The 17,892-nt window shown below is 40.9% G+C and overlaps 2 protein-coding genes across 3 annotated transcripts in view; one reads left to right on the top strand and one right to left on the bottom strand.

Moving 5' to 3' along the window:
- The window catches only part of IRAK1 (interleukin 1 receptor associated kinase 1), a 35,260-nt gene extending 25,959 nt beyond the window's left edge, over window positions 1-9,301 (top strand). For both annotated transcript variants that reach the window (XM_070741394.1, XM_070741395.1), the window contains exons 10-14: window positions 911-979; window positions 1,070-1,288; window positions 3,650-3,866; window positions 5,614-5,736; window positions 8,952-9,301. In XM_070741394.1, coding sequence (XP_070597495.1) covers window positions 911-979; window positions 1,070-1,288; window positions 3,650-3,866; window positions 5,614-5,736; window positions 8,952-9,004 — 681 coding nt within the window. In that variant the 3' untranslated portion in view covers window positions 9,005-9,301. The remainder of the gene's footprint in view (window positions 1-910; window positions 980-1,069; window positions 1,289-3,649; window positions 3,867-5,613; window positions 5,737-8,951) is intronic.
- Window positions 9,302-9,762: 461 nt separating this feature from the next.
- On the bottom strand, window positions 9,763-12,935 carry TMEM187 (transmembrane protein 187). The gene has a single exon (XM_070741396.1). The coding sequence runs from the start codon at window positions 12,839-12,841 to the stop codon at window positions 12,080-12,082; it is 762 nt and encodes a 253-aa protein (XP_070597497.1). The 5' UTR covers window positions 12,842-12,935; the 3' UTR covers window positions 9,763-12,079.
- Window positions 12,936-17,892: the final 4,957 nt, after the last annotated feature.

Here is a 17,892-nt window from a genome sequence, read left to right as displayed (position 1 = left end):
AGATACATTTGTCAAGAATCATGAGATACAAGACTTAATGATAAATAGGGGTCAAATAAGCAATGAAGAAACAATCAATATTAATAAAAATCTTAGGATACAAGCAACAAGTTACAGTTACAGTCTGCCACCTTCCCAGGTAATACGTTAAACAATTTATGACTCCAGGGAACATGCTGAGTTCATCTTGTCCTTCTGAGGGGATACTATCTATGGGATTGTTTACATTAATGGACAAACTTTTTTTACTTCAACTATGTGATGCATGGTCAAAATATTTACTTAATTACATTTTAGAATTGATTTAGATTTCGACATAAAATATTTTGTGGCATTTTGTACATCATTAAGGGATTCAGAGTTGATATTGTATATAATAGTAATAGTAACATAGATTGTATTTGATTTGACCAGATTGTTTGCAATGAACCCTGAAGTTATAATTATGATGTTTCAATGTTGCTTTTTATTCCTACTGGTTAATACATATTATAAAGTTTGCATTAATATTAGGATTGAGAGCCTTCAAAGGCTTCAAACTGTACACAATAAAGCTATTTATTAAGAGGCAGGAGGGAAAATCCTGCCAGAACCTAATATTGTTTGCTTTTAGTTGTAGAATCTGACTTTCAGAGCAGTTCAATAAAGGTTAGTTAGAAATAATTCAGTTGATCCCTGAGTTCTTACAAAAAAGGCCTGGTTGGAAAACTTGACACAAAAAGATCCTTTGTAATAAATCTGATCGGCTTTATCTTATGATGACCTAACCCTATAATGAAATTCTTTGTTTTGGTCACCTGACATTTGTACAGAAGTATGAGGAAATATGAGGAAAGAACAAAGTGCCAATTTTAGTAGTATTTTATCTATTTCTCCTGTAGTTCAAAATAATCTTTTTCATCCTTCACAGGTTCTTCTAGAACTCTTGACTGGAAGACGACCCATGGAGGTAGATTCTCGTGGACACAGCAAGTACTTGGTGAGCAATTCTTCTCTCATCTTATGCTAATTAATTCTGTAACACGCAGCTGGGCTTTTTACAATCGCTTGTCCGCGTTTGTGCTTTCAGAAGGATCTGGTAAATGATGAAGAGGCACAAGAATCCCATTTGTCAACGGACACAACTTCTTCCAGTCAAACCCAGGCAGTTCAGCTTGGCAGTCATCTCTACCAAAAGCACGTAGACCTCCGGCTTGGACCCTGTCCAGAGCAACTGGGCAAAACACTAGGAAAGTTGGCTTGTTGCTGTCTCCACCCGCGAGCCAAACGCCGCCCTTCCATGGCTGAAGTAAGAGAACAAACATTTGATTTCTTCCTCTGCAAAGAAATTTGCTTTGCTGTAACAAAGTTTTAACTTTTAAGTCTTTGTTTCACAGAGTCAGGAAGAATTTTGAAAATCTGGCACAATCATGCATGATTTGTGTATGTTACCTACTGAATATGTTCTCCTTTCACATATACGGACTTGGCTTTGTGCTAATGTTTCACATCAGTTTCATGAAGAAAGTGTATGCATATAAATTCATACATCCACAGTAGTATTTCCTACCCCCTTCTCTTTTAAATCCCTTTCTTTGAACATCTCCATAGCCCCATCTATATCTGTGCCTGGTGTGTCCTTCTGTGTATTTAGAAAGTGGAAATTTTAGAAATATTCCAGCCCAAGCTTATACTTGGAAGTTTATATCCGTTGGTTGGCATCAAGACAAGTCTGGTTTTCCTTCCCCCCTCCTCAAATTTATCTGATTTTTGCATGCAAGAGCAAAATGCTACTTGTCTTAAGATATAAGGAGAGGATTATAATTCATTTGACTTACCCAGATCAAGTACTGTAAAACATAATCCCAAATTGGCTCTGACTTCTGAATGAGTCACCGAGAAATAATTATTGATGTCTAGAAACCATTTAGTGAGCATTTTTCTGGTCACTATGGTCACTCAGCGGGAGAACTAAGAAAAGATATGAGGAAAAAAACTTTTGTTTGTTTGTTTGTTTGTTTGTTTGTTAACACATACATACATACATACATACATACATACATACATACATACATACATACATACATACATATATAGACTTCTGTGCCGCCCAATCCCAAAGGACACAGGGCGGCTTGCAACAATATAAAATACAAACAACAATTTAAAAAGTCAAAAGTACAATCTAAACTCTAAAACCTTAATTAAAACCCACAATAGACTGATTCATCAGCATGCATGCATACCATTCATACACTTTGGCCATGCTAGTTGTTGATTCAAGGCCCCTCAGGCCTGACGGCAAAGCCAGGTCTTCATGGCCTTATGGAAAGCAGTAGGGTAGGAGCAGTGCGGATATCGGTGGTGTGTGTGTGTGTGTTATTCCATAGAGCTGGGATGGCAACAGAGAAGGCCCACCCCCACGGCCCTGTCAACCTGCATTGCTTCTTCGAAGGAACCTGGAAGAGGCCAACTTTGTGTGCTTTAATTGGTCTAATTTTTCAGATACTTTCCAACCAATTTGATTTCATTATATATAAATAGAAACATATGTGTCTGATGTTTCTGGGATGGCCATGTAGTGTAAAATAAAAGAGGGATGGCATATTCATGATGGAGCATAGAGAGAAACTACACACATACAAAACCCACCCACTGCTCCTCCCTCCCTCCATTATTTGTGTAAAGTTTATTTTGTTAGCTATCCATACCCACATTCCATAGAACCTGCAACTATTTATGCCGCCAAGCTTGGGGTCAGTAGACCCCAGCCTCTGGCCATTGAATGTGTAAGATGTCTGCAGTGTGCATTTGAATGTTTAACTTTTTAAGAATATTTTAAATTAATTATTTATGTTAATTGGATTTAGATGTATTTTATATATTGTGTCTTTTATTGATACGTTGTGAGCCGCCCCAAGTCCACGGAGAGGGGCGGCATACAAGCCCAATCAATCAATCAATCAATCAATAAACTAGAGGGATCCAGGAAGAGGGAACCAGTGGTCTTCCAGATGTTGCTTAAGTTTCATGACCGTTGATTAAAGGTGTTGGGTTGAAATGAAGCAACATCCAAATTCCAGTCCAGAATTACACTCTTTCTGTGATGTTTTCATTTGCAGCTACCCATATCCCTTCTGTGGAACTGACCAATGCATGAACCCTAAAAGGAAAGAATTAATGATGGCAAATGGGGAAGTGACAATTAATAAATGCCGAGTTATTTATTTATTTGATTTGATTTTTATGCCGCCCTTCTCCTTAGACTCAGGGCGGCTTACAACATGTTAGCAATAGCACTTTTTAACAGAGCCTGCATATTGCCCCCACAATCCGGATCCTTATATTGAGTCTCTCTTGTTTCTGCTCCTTTCTACCGGCACTTCAGCGTCTGTTGATGGAGATTGGTGCCCCATTTACCATAAATATAAGTGAAGGAATCTCAGCTTAGAATATTCACTATATTGTTTGCGGCATTTCAAGTACATCGTAAGGCTGCCTATCAGACGTTAAGTGAGCTTGGGAGGGAATGGCGCTTCCTGTTCAAAGAAACTGGCTTCGATGGCCACAGTGGCTTTGCCTTGGAAATGGAAGAATGAGTGAGTTATTTTATTTGCTAGACGGCGTTCCTAAGAAGTAATAGTATGCAACCGTTCTTCCCATCCCGCAGGTCTATCAAGAGCTAGAGAGGCTACAGTTACAACTACACAGGAAGTCTTCTGCCTCTTCATTACTGCCTCCACAGCAACCTCGCGCACCCCAAGAAGACTACTATTTATCCGTGCCTCTTAATGAACCTGAGGAAAGTGATGAAAGCCTGGAGGCCAACTCCAAACCATTGAGCTGCAGACGAGTGACCAGAGAAAGTGTGTCTGTTGGCCAGTTAGGTACGATATCCTGCAGACGTCTCTTTCTCCCTCGCCATCCAGAGTTTTTGCCAGACAAATGATCAGCCGGCTAAATAGATAACAGGAAGCTATAAGGGTTGGGTTCACACAACATGACAAGCCAAATGTAAGCAAACAGCATTATATATCATCAAGGCCATGTTGCGGCAAAGCAGCCATATATTTAAAGCAGTGTTTATCACCTACCAGAAGGATAGACTTCAGCTCGGAATTTTCAGTAATGGCTCCACTGCTTGGGAACTCCATTGAGCTGAACACCGAAGAGCTGGAAGTTACTAAGGTTGGGAATTTAAAAGTATTTATTAAGCATAATGAAATATTTGATAATTAGAAAAATGGTTAGGAAACAACCACATTTATTGGATCAGCTGACTTCAATAATTAAGGCATTTGTTTGGAATACTTTTATGTGTCCTTGGACAGATGTGCAATGAATGCCTGTAATATAGACAAAAATTCCAAAAGTTTATTTTAAAATGAAAGTTACAACTGTAGGCATGTAAATGTAATGGACTGAAATATTTTTCCTTCTATGCTTTGCTGTCAGATGGAAGGAATAATGCAATTCAGAAGGTAGGTCTCCACTAATGTTAAATCATTCACTTGTGGAATGTATTTTGAGATCAGATACAATAGGACACGAAACCTGATTTATTAAGCTCCCAGTTTCAGCCTGGGGTGAAATTCAGCAGGTTCTGGAGAACCAGTAGGGGAAATTTTTAGTTTGGAGAACAGGCAAATACCACCTCTGGTTGGCCCCCAGTGGGGAGGGAATGGGGATTTTGCAGTATCCTTCCCTTGCCACGCCTACATTCACAGAACCGGTAGGGAAAAATTGTAAATTTCACCCCTGCTCTAGAGTCTCCAGTTGGGTAAGAAAATGCAGCTTCCTGGTGTATCAGTAATATGGAGCAAGTTGGAGCCGTAACCTAACATGGCTTTAAATACTGTTACATCCATGTTAATTACTTGACCTGTCCATCTGGTGGCTTGTTTGGTCCATTTTGTTTAATCACTGTTGTCCTGCTGTGCTGTATCTTTTTAAAAATACATTTCTTCCTTGCTTGTTCTGTGCCATCTCAACCAAGCCCCACATTTATTAACTTTCAGACACCCTTATTTTAACATTTTACTATGTTTTGCTATTTTCTATTTTATTTCAATGTACATGATCAATAAGACTTAACTGCTTTAATAGGATAGCAATACAGATGCATTACAGTAGGAGTGAAGGTATTTAAAAAGTACAACTTAAAAGCAATGCTGCACCAAGGTGTTTTTTTTAAAAAAAAAAAAGCTCAAAATGTAAAGGTTGCATCATCTGGCACCGAAAATACCCAGGGTGGCATCTGGAGAACAGCTAGATGACATATTGCCAATCAGAATGATAACGTGGGAAAGGCCTTGAGACACTGGGCAAAGAGATGCTGCCAAGAGAACTGCCAGATAAGAGACAGCATAGCCAGCATTCGGATAGTTGGATGGAGCAAAAGGCTCAGAAGATATCCTGCCTTGTTTCTCGGGCTGTAAAGAAGATGGGGGTGGAGGGAGGCCTGGACTTTGATACGTAAAAGATTCTGTCAATATAGCTTTACAGAGAATTAGCTCATCTAGTTTATCTGGTTTACTCCAAGAGATAGACACTAACCCAGCTCTTCTGTTAAGGGCCTCAGGTTGATGATCCAGGTAGGCTGTCACTTAGTGATGGTCTCCTTTCTTTCCGCAGGTACCTCTGCTCCTCAGATTGTAATCAACCCAGCACGGAGGCGCATGATGGAACGGCTCAAACTCTATCATGAGGGGGCGCTTGACAGCCTGGCTGTGCTTGTCTCTACACCTTCAGGAGAAGGTAACAGCCCCACCTCTCTAATGCTGTGCAGCTGGAGGTGGCACTCTTCAATCTCCAAACTGGTTCTGTTAAATAGAAACATAGACGATTGATGGCAGAAAAAGACCTCATGGTCCATGTAGTCTGCCCTTATACCATTTCCTGTATTTTATCTTAGGGTGGATATATGTTTATCCCAGGCATGTTTAAATTCAGTTACTGTGGATTTACTAACCACGTCTGCTGGAAGTTTGTTCCAAGGATCTACTACTCTTTCAGTAAAATAATATTTTCTCATGTTGCTTTTGATCTTTCCCCCAACTAACCTCAGATTGTGCCCCCTTGTTCTTGTGTTCACTTTCCTATTAAAAACACTTCCCTCCTGAACCTTATTTAACCCTTTAACATATTTAAATGTTTCGATCATGTCCCCCCTTTCCCTTCTGCCCTCCAGACTATACAGATTGAGTTCATGAAGTCTTTCCTGATAAGTTTTATGCTTAAGACCTTCCACCATTTTTGTAGCCTGTCTTTGGAGCCGTTCAATTTTATCAATATCTTTTTGTAGGTGAGGTCTCCAGAACTGAACACAGTATTCCAAATGTGGTCTCACCAGCGGGATCACAATCTCCCTCTTCCTGCATGTTATACCTCTAGCTATGCAGCCAAGCATTCTACTGCAACTTAAAACAACTGTTTAAAACAACTGATATAACAATAGAATTATACATAATTCTGAAATTGTATTTAAATATTATGGAAATTAATCTCAATTTGGCAAATTTCTCTTTTTCCAATAGCATCATATTTTGCATTAGAAAATGTTGAAGCATAGTAATCATATTTGCTAACATTTTTCCTTCTTATTGTTGGCTGACATTTACAGCACTTTTCTCCTAAGCAAAACTATGGGGGAAAATACATACATAGAAAAAAATGCTCTTCAAATAGCCCCATGAAAGATATACACTGATTTTCTTTAAAGTTTAGGCTCCTCTTTGCCACTAAGAGGTTTAGCTACGTGGACCCATTTTATATGAAATGATTGTATTTAGGGATTACTTTTTTATTTTTAAGTTAAACTAATATGGGTTTTGTTGAAATAAACCAGCCTTCAATTTTGCTTAGCAAGATGTCTCCCAAAGAAGCAAAGCAGAAGTTTCTGGGACGCCTTCAAACTGGCGATATTAATAGCACATCAATCCCCCATATTAACTGATACAGTATTCTGTTGTATACTACTTCTGAACATTTACTCCATGTTATCATCTACTTAGAACTGCTGAGTTAGGTCATTTTGCCACAGGGTTAACTATTATCCCTATGTTGATAATATTCAATTATATATCTGTCCCAGGCCATCTCTTAGTGAAGGCGTTGAGGTTCTTTCTTGGCCTGGAAGCTGTGCAGAGTAAAATGGAGCAGCTCTGAAAAAAATTAGCTGTGGATTTTAAGATTTCCTGTACTTAAGTATTTTCCATCATTCATAGTTCTCAATTGGGTCACACTCCCCCAGGCAGTTTGTACAAAGTCTGGGAGTTCTGCACTCGCAGATCCAGTTCAAGTACGCTCTTTGCACAAGTACATCCTGTGCATCAGTTGCACCCATTTCTATATTAATAAGCATTACTGGCTGTCACTCATGTTTTAGTCATCTTCTGATTAGACTATTGCAACATAGTCTATGTGGAACTGCCTTTAAAAAGCACTTGGAAAGTTCAGCTGGTTCAAAATGTATGTATGTATTTTATTTTATTTTATTTGTTTTATTTTATTTATTTTATTTTATTTATATGCCACCCAACTCCTGAAGGACTCTGGGCCAGTGTTCCCTCTAATTTTTTTTTGGGGTGGGCGGAAAAGTATAGTGTCTGAGTGGCAGTCCCTTCGGGACTGGGCGGCACAGAAATAATAAATAAATAAACAAACAAACAAACAAAAAACCCACCCTGTTTTGCCTCAGAGAATTTCAAAATAAAATACTGTACTGTGTGTCTATAACAGTGAGCTCATAATAGGGCAACTCTATCAATATCAAAATGCCACTTAAATAGTTGAGCTAGTTTCAAACTACATTTTGATTTTCTTTCTCTCTTCCTTACTCCCATTCTTTTTCTTTCTCTTTTCCTTCCTCTCTTTTTTCTATCTGTTTCTCTCTCTTCCTCTCTTCATCTCTCTCTCCTTCCCTCTCACTCTTTCCCTCTCGGCTTCTGGGCAGGCTTGGAAAACTCTGAGTTGATGATGATTTTTAAGTGAGTGATTGCTCACTGCTCAGCTTAGAGGGAACTATGCTCTGGGCAGCTCATAACAAAGATAAACAACATCTCAAAAGGAACAATTTAAAGACAATTTAAAACCCATTAATAAAGTCATGGATTTTTTGTGGCCAGATCTAAATGATGCATCATTTGATCAATGGCCGCAGGCCTGTTGGCAAAGCCAAGTGTTTACGGCTTTCTGGAAGGCCAGTAGGGTGGGGCAGTACGGACCTCAGGAGGTAGCTGGCTCCAGAGAGCTGGAGAAGGCCCTCCCCCGCGGCCCCGACAACCAACACTGTTTAGCTGACAGGACACAAACAAGGCCAATCATTGGTCGCTGGGAGCTGTGCGGTAGAAGGCCATCCCACATAGTCTGGCCCTAAGCCATGTAGGGTTTTATAAGTGATAACCAACACCTTGAATTGTGTCCGGAGACTGTGTATACTGCCTATGCCAAGATGTGCCCACAGAACACGTGTATAGCCTCTCAGTGGGCTTACAAATGCTATTTAAAAGTTGTCACCTTTAAAGCCATATGTACTCAAGACCCGTTTTATCTCTGTTTAGAGTTCCTTGGGTAGGAATGTTTTAAGAATAAACAAATGCAGAAAGTCATTATTTTCAGAGGATATCTGTCCTTTATCTAATGCAGCACAAAATCATCCGAGAAACTAAATCCAAGCTCTTTGACACATCGTAGCGCCAGTAATCTGATCATTAGGTCATTCATTTCCCACATGGGTATTCTCCAGAAGTGTTAGATTTTAACTCTCAGTCACAGCTAGAGGATACCAGCCATGGAGTGGCTTTGGGAAAGATGCACTGAAGGCAACCCAGACAGATTTATGGTCCTAGTGTGCTATTTCTGTATGTCAGTTTTGGGACAGGTGAGAAACTGCTAGCTGATAAAGAGCAGTTGGAAAAATTTTATTCTGCGAGAGGTTGAAACCTGATTTTTTTTTCCTCTTTCCCCTTCAGATGGTGTTGCCGAGCCACCTCATGAACCTGAAGAGAGTGACGAATTTGAGTGACAAATTCAACAAACACCGGATCAAAGTTCTCATAGCGCTGACAGCACTTTGCAAATTATAAGGGTCATGCTATCCTCCTTTGGATACCGTGCCTATTCCCTTAGTTGGCACCAGTGTGGCACGTGTTTCTGGTACAATTTGGCTTCAGGCCAGCAATCTGCCAAAAATGGAAGTCACCATTGGGGTTATGGAGATCAAAACTGGTGGGGTGAGACTGATGTGGATTTTCATGACTATACAAGTTCCTCACTACATGCTCCCTTTCACCGAATAGATAATAGAACATTTTATATATTTTACGTTGTCAGTATCCTTTAGTTCATAGTTTATATGATTATTCGCAGGGCCTAGTAGATGTTCGCAATAGCTATAAACAAAACTACCTCCTGTGGAAGAGGAAACCTAGAACGCAGGATCTTTGTCCTACCAGAGTTTTCAAGAAAGGCGAGATCATTTGCTTCCTCTCGTGCCATCTTCCCCTAATTTTACTGCAAGAAATGGTGAGCTGTGAAACCATATGGAAGCAAAGCTCCCAAAGACCATACACAGTGGATTACTGATTTTTTTCAACCAGATGGTTATCAAAATGGTAGGTTTTATTACTGTTCTAATTTAATTATTTAATACATAAAACCACAAAATTAAAAGGAAAAAAAGTACAGTGAAAGGGAAAAAACCCAAATTTTGATACGATGATTATAATAAAGAGAAATGGGAAAGAAAAAAAAATAGAAAACATCCACATAATGTCAGGAGGGTAAATTTTGTCCATTGACATGATTTTTTATTGTTTATTGTTTACTTGCTTTGCTGCAGTTGTGTTGGAGCCATGATAGATTCTGTTTTAGGAATGTAGTTCAACATCACAGTAAGATGTTTCTACTCAATACTATGCTAAATATTAATAATGCTGAATTGCATTGCAATCACTGTGAAGGGAGCCATTGTGGTAGGAAAGGTTAACACTTTGGACAAAGGACATGAAAGTTCAGATTCATTCTTAACGATGGAAGCTCAGTGTCTGACTTTGCCAGTCTGTCTCAGCCCAAATCCTGATGATGGATGGGCAAGTGCAATCTAAGCTCCTAGATAAATTTAAAGCATACAGGTAGTCCTCGACTTATAACAGTTCATTTAGTGACTTCAGAGTTACAACAGCACTCAAGTTAGCCACCTTTCCAGCATCTCCATGATGTGATCAAAATTCAAAGGCTTAGCAACTGCTTCATACTTACAACCACTGTAGGTCCCAGGGTCAAGTGATCACTTTTTGCAACCTGAGAAGCAAAGTCAATGGGGAAGGCAGATTCACTTAACCAGGTTACTTATCAACTACAATGATTCACTTAACTGTGGCAAGGAATGTTGTAAAATGGGGCAAAACTCAATTAACAAATTCTCTCTTAACATAAATTTTGGGCCCAATTGTGGTCACAAGTCAAGGACTATAATATTCCTGTAGCCAACTTACAGTGGGTTCAGGAAATCACTGTTTGCACAGGCCTTAGGAATGAAAACAACTGAGGTACAGTGAGTGACTTCAGAATAAAAGGGAAATGACTTCCTTATATGACTGTTGACCTTTCATTCAAATCATGCTCCAGAGCAGTTCTCTCCTACGTTGAGACAGGCAGGTTTCTCCACATGGATCAAGTGGTTCCATTTTGCACTTCCAAAGTGTGAACCTGCTCCCCCAAATGATAACTGCCATCTGAAAAGCATCTGCCTCTGTACCAGGTTGTACCTCCAAGGTTCTGGTCTTATACCCAAGTGCAGTGATGGTGAACCTTTTTGGGTTCATGGGCCAAAAGGGTGTATGTGTGTGTGCTAGCATGCCTGCGCATGCCTACACCCATTCCTTCTCATACACACATGCGCACCACCACCACCTCCCAACCCTGTCCATGTACATGCACACAATCCCCACCATCCCTGTGGATGGGCATAGGCCTCATTGAAACTTGGGATGGTGAAAAAATAGCCAAAATGGACGTTTGGAAAAATGGTTTGCCCGTTGGAAGCTTCTCTGAACCCTGTGGAGTGCAAGAAACAGCACAACGGGCAAAACGGAATTACATTTTCCCAAACTTCTGGTTTGTCCACTGGGCTGTTTTTTGCACTGAGGCTTCAGGGAAGCTTCCTGAAGCCCCAAAGGTCAAAAATTAACTGGCCCCAAGGAGAAAAATCAGCTGGTTACGTGCACATGCATGCTGGAGCTGACATAGGACAACGCCTCACATGCCCTCTGATACGGCTCCATGTACCACTTGTGGCACATCTGCTATAGGTTCACTATCATAGCCTTAGTGTATTTGTATGGCATTGTCAACAACCTGCAGTGTTAGATACGACCTAACTGCCATGTAAAAACTATGGAGATACTGCCTCTTGGAAATGCCACTTTCCTACCAGTAGTATTTCATCAGAAACTTCAGTTGGCTGAAAGGACTTTTCTAATGGAATTATTTTACAATTCCTTGACTTACAACAATTGGGACCAGGATTTCTGTTGCTAAGCAAGGCAATTGTTCAGCAAGTTGTACATAATTTTACAGTCTTTTTTTGCCATAGTGGTTAGCCGGATTATTATTAAGTTATTAAATGAATCTCATGGTCTTTAAGCAAATCCATCTTCCCATTGAATTTGCCTGTCAGAAGCCAGCTGGGAAGATTGCAACAGGTGATCACATGACCCTGGGACACGGCAAGTCATTCTGGTTTCCAAGCACTGGAATTCTGATCACATGACCCTGGCGATGTTGTGACTGTTAAGTGTAAGGCCTGTTATAGGTCACTTTTTTTCAATGCTGCTGTAACTTCAGTCACTAAGTTGTAAGGGGAGGACTACTGTATAAACCACTTTTTTTCTCTTCTATGTGGTTTTATAAAACAGCATTATATTCAACAGGAAATAAACTGAGTGATACTGTGTGGAGTTCACCAACTTTCTTCAATAGCTTTTTGAAGAAACTGGCATGTTTTAGCAGACTTTTTATTCTTTCAAACCACACTACAGTAGGTACTTGTACTGTTATAAGTTTCTCCCTTGATTAAGACTTTCATTGAAGTTATAGATTATTTCACTGAGCTTAGCCGGCTTCTGCTCATTAAGGTAAGGAAGAGAAAAGCACAATGGAACTGCAGCACATCGCATACCTTGGACCAAAAATGACCGGTGAGTCGAGAGAAGAATGCCCATTGGGCCAGTTCCCGATCCCACACTTTGAGGCTTACAAAACCAAAGCAGCACATCGTCCCCAGAATTATAATCCAAATGGAAGTGGCATTGCCAAAATGTCTTTGCACTTTCAGTACTCTCCAAAAAACAACAATTATATGTCCACTCAATGCCAACTCAAAACCTTGTGGGTGGAGCACTGCCAGGACATAACTAGTCAGTGAAGTCACTTCTATGGCTAGAAAAACATACGGTTCCCACCCTTTTTCAAGAAAAAGGCACCAAACAATGACCCAAGCAAAAATTGGTAGTGTTAACAACTGATCTAAAATAGCTGCCCAATGATGCTGTGTCCACAGCCGTACCCATTGCGTAGGCCCATATAAAAGCGCCATGAGGGCAAAGACCTCTTGAAAGTAGGTCTGCCTACTCTTGTCACCTGGTGACCAATACCAACCGAGAAGTACGTAGGCCAAATTGATTAAGCAGTTTGCCGGCATAGCTAGGAAGGCTGGCATTCCAGGCACTGTTGGTTCAGCATAATGCTCGTAGCCAGTATCTGCGTGGGCACCATCAAAAATTCCCGAAGCCACTGCTAGTATGCAAATCAGTAGGCCTCCAGTCACATGCAAGAACGGCTTCTTGTCTTCTGGCTTCATAGCTGCCTTTTTCAAAGCCTTGAGTCTTGCTGTCTGCACCACTGCCAAACGACCTCCGTTGCTACAAATGCTTTCCCATTATTTATTCACTTGTTTTGTCAGCCTGGCCATCCGCTGAAGTCCCATTCCTCCTAGAATAGCTGAACGAAAAACAAGAGGAGAGAGCATGAAATGGATGACACAGCTGATTAGTTTCCCAAGATGAATTTAGGCTTTGATACTTTTCCCCACTGATGCTGCACAGGAAATGAGTGGGCGCAGTTAAACTCTTCTCTTAGAAACCCGAAAGCTTGGTGACATTTTGCATGGCTGAAAACACGCCTCCTGCCTCCTCTCCTGCTCAAGCAGCCAACAGCATGAGATTACTCAAGCAAAGGCCCAGCATGTTTTCTTGGTAGCTCCTGTGCTCACAGTTCTAGCTGTTATGAAACTGCTGTAGTGGCAGGATTGGCTGTTGGTGACATCACTGCTTAGTGGGGGAAATAGGGGGGTAGGATTGTTTCCTTCCCATGATCTTCTGTTTTGTAACTATGGAGACAGCAAGTGCTAGATGGTAAGCCTAGAAAGCTCAGGCTACAAAACTTTCCGTTCTCCAGTCTTTCTTGCAAACACGTTGCTTTCGTGCGTAGCATCTTTGCAGATACATCTACTGCACCCTCTTTGAAATCTAGGGTATTATTTAAAAGGCATTTCAGAAGTAATTTAGAGTTGGGAAGAGATTCGGGTGGGGAAAAGTTTCAATTAATATTATAAACAGCAATGGGAAATCACAGCTGCTACCGTAGTTCTTTATCTGGTGTTATATGCATCAAGTTCTTCCCAAGAACCTAGGCTCTTGTTACTAACTGTTGTAGTATGCTGGTAGTCTGCAACTTACGGCCACAATTGAGCCCAAAATTCATGTTGCTAAGTAAAAAATTTGTCATGTGAGTTTTGCCCTATTTTATGACTTTTCTTGCCATATTTGTTAAGTGAATCACTGCAGTTCTTAAATTAGCAACCTGGTTGTTAATTGAATCTGGCTTCCCCATTGACTTTGCTTGTCAGAATGTGACAAAAGATGGTCACATGACTCCAGACTACCTTAAAAAATGTGACTCAGTTGCCAAGCATCTGAATGTAAATTGTGTGACTGGCAGGGGTGGCTTCTAACTTACCTCCCTGCCAGTTCACTTCCCGTGCCGCCTGAGCAAGCACGCATGCTCAATACTGACAGCTCGGCTTCTGTAAATGCACAGAAGCCAAAATCAAGAGGGCGTCGCCAAGACCACCCGTTCAAGGGTATGGCCAGACAGCCATCACTCCTTGTCCAGCCAACAAGGGAAAATTCCCGCTACTGGTTCTAAAGAACCAGTCTGAACTAGGAGGAACCCACCTCTGGACTATGGGGATGTTGCAATGGTCATAAGTCTGAAAAATGACAAGTCACTTTTTTCACTGCTGTTGTAACTTCAAATGGTCACTAAGTGAACTATTATATGTTGAGGACTTCCTGTATATGTGGATCCAAGCAGTGGTTCTTTGTAATTGACAGATGGAAACTTTGTCAATGTTTGAGATTTTTTGGTATTGTATTGCGTTCAATGATGTTTATTAATTGTAATTTTTTATTATTTAGCTGGGGGGGGGGTTCATTTCCACATTAGGTTTGGCTGCTAATGACCACATGGACCAGGCCTGAGGTTTTCCTGCCAATTGTATGGAATTTGCTCATCACTGCCTTGTAATTTGATTTGCAATGTGACTTACAGTTCTGATATCACTTTAGATACCCCACAAGTCCTGCAAAGCAAGATGCTGTAGCCCTTGTGTACTGTACTGTACTTAGATATCCAAACTTATTTTTCTGATATCACTCCAGGATAGCTAAATACTGCCACCTAGCGGATCATCAGGAAAATACTTGCAATTATCAAATAACAGAGACACACATAAATGGAAAAATACAGTAATTGTCTATTTGGTTCAACTGGGGGGGGACACTTCACTGAAATTCTGATCACCATTTTATTTTGGATGGTCCATTCAATGCAAAATCTACATAGAGCCTGGAGAGTGTAGGGGATGCAAGATGTGGCACATTTCCACTTCTCTCCACACATCAAACCCCAGGGTTATAACCAGCTGACCCCCTTTGATCTCCCTAATGTTTCCTCCTCTCCCTCCACCAATTTCCTTCAATTTTTCTTGTTCTTCTGCTTCCAATCCTTAATTCAGGACAAAACAGCCCATTTTGGTATCTGAGCCAAATATAAACTTGGTTCAGCTACAAGCCACCGTATTTTTCAGAGTATAAGATGCACCAATGTATATGATGCACTTAGTTTTTTGAGAGGAAAGTGTGTGTGTGTAATCTGCCAATCGGGTATTCATCTGGCTAGTGTCCTTGGTCAGCTTCAGCACATTAGTTTGCTGGTTTTGAGAGGAATAAAAAACAGCTTCTAAAGCATTGCTGATGACCATGGAAGATCACTTCACCTCATGTTTTAATTATTAGATATATTGTTTTTATTGTTGTTGTGAGCCGCCCCGAGTCTTCGGAGAGGGGCAGCATACAAGTCTAATATATTATTATTAATAATTATAATTACTATATGGGCTGGGGGGAAAAAGCTTTGAAAAAGCTACATTTGGAGTACAAGACACACCCAAATTTTCAGCCACTTTTAAGGGAGGGAAAGTGTCTCTTACATACCCAAAAATACGGTACCTAAATTCAGTTGCCATGTGTTCATGCACCAGTGGCTTTATAGATAGATCCTTATTCCTAATTAACACTACCTTCAGGTCCTGGGGATTTTCATTCAGGAAACATCTGGTGGTCCTTCTGATCAGAAGTATTAACTGGAAGTGTTCTTGAGCCCATGTACCTTTTCTCTAAGCCAGTGTTTTTCAACCGGTGTGCCGCAAGACATCATCAGGTGTGCCGCGAAGCTCAGCTTCTGAGACCGGAAGCTGAGCTTTATTTCCCTCCGCCCGGCTGGGGAGGTGGATTCGCCGCCCCCGCCAGCCCGATTTCCCTCCAGTGGCTGGGGACCGCCCTCGCCAGCCTGATCTCCCTCTGGGGGGGGGCCACGAACCGACGACGGGGGGCTGTACGTCCGTGTTGGGTGGTGCAGGGCAGGCACAGGCAGCCCCAGGGGAGAACAAGGGAGGGAGAGAAAGGAAAGAGAGAGAAAGGGAGGGAGAGAAAATTGAATGAAGGAGGGAGGGAAAGAAAGAGTAAGAGGTAGAAAGGATAGAGAAAAAAGAAGAGAAAGGTAGGGGGAGAAAGGAAAGGGAGGAAGGGGGGAGAGAAAGAAGATATGAAGGAGGGAGAAAAAGAAAGAGATAGAAAGGAAAGAGGGAGAGAAAGGAATGAGAGAGAAAGGGAGGGAGAGAAAGGGAATGAAAGAGGGAGAAGGGGTGAGAGATAGAAAGGATAGACAGAAAGGGAGAGAAAGGAAAGAGAGATGAGAGAGGAAGGAGGAGACAGAAAGAGAGGAAGGAAGGGAGAAAGAAAGAGGGATGGAGAGAGAAAGGAAGGAAGAGAGAGAAAGAGGGAGGGAGAGAGAAATAGAGCGAAAGGGAGGAAGAGAGATTTTTTTGTCCAAACTTTTTTTACCCCCCCCCCCCCAAATGTTCCCCAGGATTTTGAAAATATGAAAAATGTGCCGCGGCTCCAAAAAGGTTGGGAAACACTGCTCTAAGCTGTATGCTTGCAACCACTCAAACTTATTCAAAAAGGGGTGGCATAATCACCCAGGGAATTTTATGGCTCAGGAATATTAATTTTCTTGGTCTTTTTCTGAAACTTATGGATGTCCCAATAATGCTCAACTACAACAGCCAGCTTTTTCATTTTTATGTCGCAGCTCAATACACTACATAACGCCCGTTCCTACATTTTACTACATTATCTGAAAGCAAATCCAAGTGTTATTGGTAATGACAGAGCAGCGGTGCCCACCTTTTTGGCTGTACGGGCCGGCAGCAGTGGGGAAGGAGGGGATTGGTTCAAACAACCTAATCCTGCACATTTGCAAATGAAGCTTCATGCGCTCACCTGCCATTTGCACAGCCTCCATGCGCTCGCCCGCCACTTAACAACAGGCCACAGCTGTGTAGTGGTCCATGGCTCAGGAATTAGGAACCCCTGACTTAGAGGAAGGAGGCATTTTGTGATAAAAATCAGTAGGCAAGACTATCATTTTTGTCTACTGTGTTATTCATTAATAACAAATACCGTGGTTTTTTTCATATAAGACACACCTTTTTCCTCCCTAAAAGAGGCTATATGTAGCTTTTTCAAAGCTTCCCCCCCGCCCCCCCGCCCTAATTAGGTATTAAAATTTTACTGGCTTCCTACTCCCTCCGAATATAGTTTTTTTTATTCCTGAAGTCTTTGCAGGCTTGTTTTCATTCCTATTCCCTCTGAAAAATGCTTTTTCAGCCCTAACCAGGGGATAAAATAATGTGCTGAAGCTGAACAGACTTAAGTCCGCTAGCCAGATGAATACCTGGTAGGCAGATTTCCCCCCTGAATTTCCTCCCCCAAAAGTAAAGTGTGTCTTATACTCTGAAAAATACAATATAATTCATTTGAAAATTACTGGTATGTGAAATTTAGAGCAGAATGGGTGTACTGCTAAGGAGCAAGTAGAAGCACCCACTTAAAACGATGAGATATTAGCAACAAATTTTCCATTAAAAGCAGAATGAACCCTGATTATCAATAAGGTGGCAAATACCACAACAAGATTGTTTTCAGACTATTAGTTCATTTTTACTCAGTTTGGAAAATGACATTGGAAGCAAAATTATAAAATGATGATCCAGCTATAAAACAGACGTGAATTCTTTGGGTTTCCCCAAAGCTAAAAAAGTTGCCCAAAAGCAATTAACATATTGATTTGCAGAGACAGAATGCTTGGAACATCCTTTCTCCTGAGAATGTGAACATCAATATAATGTCCCTCCCTAAATAGACTTGTTTACACTAGCATAATTCAACAATGAGGATTTTCATCCTCTCATTGAAAGGAAGATACCCACAAATTCACTTCAAACAG

The sequence above is a fragment of the Erythrolamprus reginae genome, chromosome 2, assembly GCF_031021105.1.
Source record: "Erythrolamprus reginae isolate rEryReg1 chromosome 2, rEryReg1.hap1, whole genome shotgun sequence".
NCBI lineage: Eukaryota > Metazoa > Chordata > Lepidosauria > Squamata > Dipsadidae > Erythrolamprus > Erythrolamprus reginae.
Note: the sequence above shows the minus strand (reverse complement) of the source record. Positions and strands in the feature narration are given on the sequence as shown.